General features: G+C 34.1%; 1 protein-coding gene across 1 annotated transcript; it reads right to left on the bottom strand.

Moving 5' to 3' along the window:
• Positions 1–391: 391 nt before the first annotated feature.
• Positions 392–4480, bottom strand: LOC133779989 (uncharacterized). The gene is made up of 6 exons (XM_062219879.1): positions 4324–4480; positions 4115–4212; positions 3563–4023; positions 2694–3432; positions 1439–2473; positions 392–1342 (listed from the first exon to the last, which is right to left on the bottom strand). The coding sequence occupies exons 1-6, from the start codon at positions 4478–4480 to the stop codon at positions 392–394; spliced, it is 3441 nt and encodes a 1146-aa protein (XP_062075863.1).
• Between the last annotated feature and the right edge of the window lie 1254 nt (positions 4481–5734).

Below are 5734 nucleotides of genomic sequence, written 5' to 3'. Positions count from 1 at the left end.
TTTTTGTTGGACATAGTTTGAGAAAAAAATTAGTCTGTAATTTTTTTTTTTGATAAATCATGAAAGATTCATTACTTTAACCAAAATCAAACAAAAACAAAATGCAACACCTTAATGCAGGCCTAAAAACACAAAGGAAAAAACTAAACTAACAGGCCCATTACAAATCCCCAAACCAATCTAAATCCCTTTGACTAAGTTTCTTTGGCATGATTTATGTAATTCTAGTTTTTACACTAAATTTCGTATTCTGTACAATCCTCTCAGGCTGGGTAAGTTTCCCCAGCCAAAAAACCTCATTCCGCACCCTCCAACGCTGATAAAGCAATGCTGCAATAGCAGCCGAGAAAACCTGCTTTTTAAATTTACTAACTTTGGTACGATCAATCCATCAATTCACTTTCAACAACGAAGTTGATTCGGTTCTCCAATTCAGCCAAAGTAACACCTGTTTATAGCATCTGATGGTAAAGGAGCAGTTAAAAAACAAGTGATCACAAGACTCTTCAAAGATCCCACAGAGTAAGCAATCAGAATTCTCAATGACGTGATGCCTTTTGAGCCTGTCTTTGGTATTCAACCTATCATGAACAGCCAGCCATAAAATAAAACTATGCTTAGGTGTATTCAATCTTCCCCAAACCACTTTGCTCCAATGCACTATGTCAAGATCAGTATGAATAATGTTGTATCCATTTCTGACCTCATTTTTGAATTGCTGCACCGAGATCAACCTTTTAAACTTCTCTTTGACTTCAAAAATTTTCTTCCAATACCGACTTATAGAAACAGGGGCAATATAATCCCACCAATCTGCTTGTTTGATATAAACATGATGAACCCATTTAACCCAAAGATTATCTTTCTTCTCAGCAATAGCCCAAATATATTTTCCAATGGCTGCAATGTTCCAGTCTATACTATCCTTGAATCCTAATCCTCCTGATTTCTTAGAGTTGCACACTAGATCCCAAGCTAGACGTCCTGGTCCAGATGAAGAAGCTTGACCTTTCCAAAGGAAGGCCCTACAAATGGCAGAAATCTCATTCAAGATCTTTTTAGGAATGATCATTATCTGATTCCAGTAAGAATGAATTGAAAGGAGGACTGAATTGATCAAGATGACTCGGCCAGCAAAGGAAATTTTTCTAGAACTCAAGCACTTGATTCGAGCAAGCATCTTTTCAAGAAGAATCTCACAGTTTTTTGCTAAAATTCTCTTAGAACAGATTGGAATTCCAAGATATTTGAACGGTAGAGCACTTCTACTATAACTCGAAGCATCAAGGATTCGTTGGACTTCTTGCTCATTCATACCACTACAGTAAACAACTGATTTAGACTGATTTGGAAATAGCCCGGATGTGCTAGAAAAGAGCTAAAGACCTTGCAACATATAATAAATGGATCTGAAATCTCCATGATAGAATAATAAAACTTCATCAGCAAAGCTAAGATGATTAAGCTTGATCCCTTCACACCTTTCATGAAATTTAAAATCCTTTTTCCTTCCTATTCGTTGTAAAATTCTTGAAAGATATTCCAACCCCAACACAAACAATAAAGGAGACATAGGGTCCCCCTGCCGCAGGCCCCTCTTAGACTCAAAAAATCCATGCAAAGAGCCATTAAACATAAGAGAAAATTTTGGAGTTCGAACACATTTCATAACAAGCTTAATGAACTTACTTGGAAAATTGAAAGCTTCAAACATTTCCTCAATAAAATCCCATTCAATCGTATCATAAGCTTTCTGCAAATCAAGCTTAATCATACACTTTGGTTTCCCGACTTTCCTTGCATAATGGTGAACTAGGTCTTGACAGATCATAATATTGTGAGTAATAAATCTCCCCTTGACAAACCCTCCTTGATTTTGAGCAACAATCACTGGCATAATAGTCCTCAATCTTGAGCAAATCAACTTGGTAGCAACTTTATAGAGCACATTACAGCAAGCTGTAGGTCTATAATCACTCACATGTTTTGGGCATTTATTCTTCGGGATTAGAGTCAAAACTGTAGAGTTCAACTCTTTTAATATTTTCCCAGAATGCAAAAAAGAAAGAATAACAGCACAAATCTCATCTCCAATTATATCCCAATTATCCTGGAAAAAATAACTGCAATATCCATCCAGGCCAGGCGCCTTTGTACCAAGAATCTCCCAAATAGCTTTTTTAACTTCCTCTTGACTATAAGGAAGAAGCAGACTATTAGCTTGAGTACTAGAAAGAATTGTACCTTCAATAACCACTTTTTTAAGCTTATTCCTCAAAGTCATCTTACTGCCTAATAACCTCTGATAATACTCCAGGAAAGTTGTTATTACTCTATCAGGCTGATCCATCCATTCCCCTAAATCATAAGTAATAGAATAAATTCTATTCTTACTTCGCCTCTCTCTAATGCTTGCATGGAAAAAAGCAGAGTTAGCATCGCCCGCTTGAATCCATTTAATTTTAGCTTTTTGCTGTAAGAAAGAACAATAAGATCGATGTATGTCAATATATTTTTGTCAAACTTCATTTTCCAGCTGAATAAAACTGGGATTTATAAGATCCTTATTCAACTGTTCTTGACATTCAGTTAGAGCATGAAAAGCCTCAAAGTGAGGAATATGTATATCCGAAAAACCCATGCTTATTAATCATTCTCAAGGTGCCCTTTAGTATTTTAAGCTTCTGAACTACTCTGTACATCAATGTGCCATCTACAGGTCGAATCCAATAAGTGAGAACCAAGTCATGAAAACCAGGAAAGGATTTCCACATGCGAAAATATTTAAAGGGTTTCCTGCCAGTGACCAAATCAGGATACACCGTGAGGAGAGCTGGTGAGTGATCAAAGAGCCCCTCATTCAAAAAATGAACCTCTGCTGCTACATAAGTATCCAACCACCGTTGATTAGCCAAAATACGATCAATTTTTGAGTAAATATGATCTTGGCCCTGCTGCTTATTATTCCAGGTATAAAAGTTCTCACTATATTTAATATCTTCCAATTGACAAACCTCCACACACCTTTGAAAAGAATGCGAATTAGTGTATTTGACCCGAGTACCAATCCGCTCCTCCTTAGAAAAAATATCGTTGAAATCCCCCAATACAATCCAAGGAGACTCCATAGACAAGTCCTGCAAGTCTTTCCACAATAGATTTCGGCCTTCTTCATCATTCATACCATACACAAATGTAACAAAAAAACTATCCTTATTCAAGATCGAACTAGCATGCAAATGAATCATTTGACTTGAACATTTTAAGATAACAACATTGAATATCAATGGATTCCAACTAACTACAATGTGCCTACCCTCATGCCACGAATTATTCGAAGTAAAGCACCAACCGGAAAACACTCGAAGATATAAAGCTCCCAAATTGTGAGCTTTAACCCTCATTTCAAGAAGACCAACCAACCCAATCCTCCTAGAAAAAATTAATTTTTTACTGCAATTAGTTTATGATGGCTGTTGATCCCCTGACATTCCAACTCATTATTCTATCCATTTGGAAGAGAAAGAACTCCCCCTCCTCCCTTAATCTCCTCTGTAGACACCTGCAACTGTCCCCTATCTCAAAATAAAGAGCTTGAAAAGTATTACTGATGATAGTAGGCTGAGACACATTTGGGACATGTTTAGCTTTATCTTTAGCTCTCCAGCCCTTTGTAATTGGTTGAAACCCCTCACGAGATTGACTCTTCCCCGAGTCAGTCCAGTCAGGTTTGGAGACCTGTTCAGCAACTGACTCATGCGGCTTCATAACCTTCTTCACAACCCATTCCTGTTTCTTGCCTTCTTTCTTTCTACAAGTAAGAGTAGAATGCCCCATCCCCTTACAGTGACCACAAATAAGAGGTTTCCATTCATAAGTAACCGTCACAGAGACCTCAATATCCAACTCAATCTCAAAGGAAATGAACTCTGGAAAGTCTTGTGTTAGTGAAACTTCTATTAACACCCTTGGAAAATTAAGTTTATCCCTTCCTCTGGTAGTAGAATCTACCAAACGATTTCCCTATTTGACCAACAATCTTGAAAAAGGATCTTTCTCCCCAATATTTCAGCTTTGGATCATTAAGATGAATCCAAGTGGGAACTCTTCTAACATCTTCTTTCTTGAAATCAGTAAAAGCATCCCACAGTTTCATAACCACTAGTTTTTTGTCAAAAAAGACAAAGCCTCCTGTAAGAACACCATCCCCAGCTGTCATGGATAAAAATCTAATGATGAAAATTCCATGACATAATAAACCAACTTTGTCTACCCCCTTCGTTTTCTAAATTCTTCGAGCAAATCCCTCCATAATGAAAGAACTCCAAAAGGATACCTCATCCTCAATATCATCCATGGTTATCTTAACCCCTTTACTATTTGTATTCTGCTTCTCACCTTCAGCTTCTGAGTTAGCAAATTTAGAACTTAAATTTTGCACTATGTTTCCAGATCTCAAGATTGGAGGAGAAGGATGCATACCTTATTGTACCTCCTGAGAACATTTTTGAGATGCTACTAAGAAATTCGAGAAGACCTCCCGAATCTCTTTCTCGCGATTCAATAATCTCATAGTCAATTTGGGTGAAATTGCCTCCGAACCAATCTTTGGAAAATGTTCCTCCCGAAGAACATCCATCTCCAAGTCTAGTTCAGTTTCCTCCCTCTCAATACCAGCGTCCTCATCAGAGAAATTGAGTGGCTCAATGCCAAGAATAGCAGCCATAGATTTTGTTTTTTGAACATCACCTATAGAAATCGGACCTTGCTTTTTTCGCTTCTTCTGCGTCGATTTAAGTTTCCCCTGCACCTTAACCCACGTCTTTGCCATGGCACCAGCCCTCGAGCTGAGAGCAAAGCTGAGAGCAGAATTAGTCTGTAATTTATGAATACATAATATTTATGTTGTTAATTATGATTTTTTTTGTGTTTTCTAATGTAATTTGTTTAGTATAAATACAATGTTGAATGTTCATAGAATTCGTGTGTGGTAGACCTTTATGATATATATATATATATATATATACAAAAATTTACATTAACAACAAAAACTGAAAATGGATACCTGAAACTTATACCATGTATTATTATTTCTTTAGAAAGTAATTTTTTAACACATTCAATATTTTTTAAAAGAAAATTTAAATAGTGCTGTTTAATATAACTTTTAGTGTTATGATTGTGAATGTGTGTATAAAATTGTATGATGTGTTAGTATTTGAATTTGATTAATAATATGTTTATTGTGAATGTTTTGAAAAATTTCTGAGTCTTCTTTGGAGGGTTTTAAATTTTTGGGATATATTAGAATATAGATGTTTTGCTGAAGAAATTTTTGTAGATAAATAATTTTATTTAATATTAACAAATTTATTAATTTTAAAATAAAGTTAAAAATTATGATTTAATTAAAAAATTAGATAAATCATTTCTAAATAAATTAAAAAATTAGATAAATAATTTAAAAATAAATTAAAAAAATTAGAAAAATCATTTCAAAATAAATTAAAAAATTATAATTTAGTTTAAGAAATTTAGTAATTTAAAAAATTACATAAATAATTTTAAAATAAATTAAAAAATTAGATAAATCATTTCAAAATAAATTAAAAATTATAATTTAATTTAAGAAATTTAGTAAATTAAAAAAGAAATTAAAAAATTAGATAAATAATTTAAAAATAAATTAAAATATAATAATTTAATTTAAGAAAATTAGTAATTTAAAAAATAA

Source organism: Humulus lupulus, chromosome 5 (genome assembly GCF_963169125.1).
Source record: "Humulus lupulus chromosome 5, drHumLupu1.1, whole genome shotgun sequence".
Classification (NCBI taxonomy): domain Eukaryota; kingdom Viridiplantae; phylum Streptophyta; class Magnoliopsida; order Rosales; family Cannabaceae; genus Humulus; species Humulus lupulus.
This window is presented reverse-complemented; position numbering and strand designations above follow the sequence as displayed.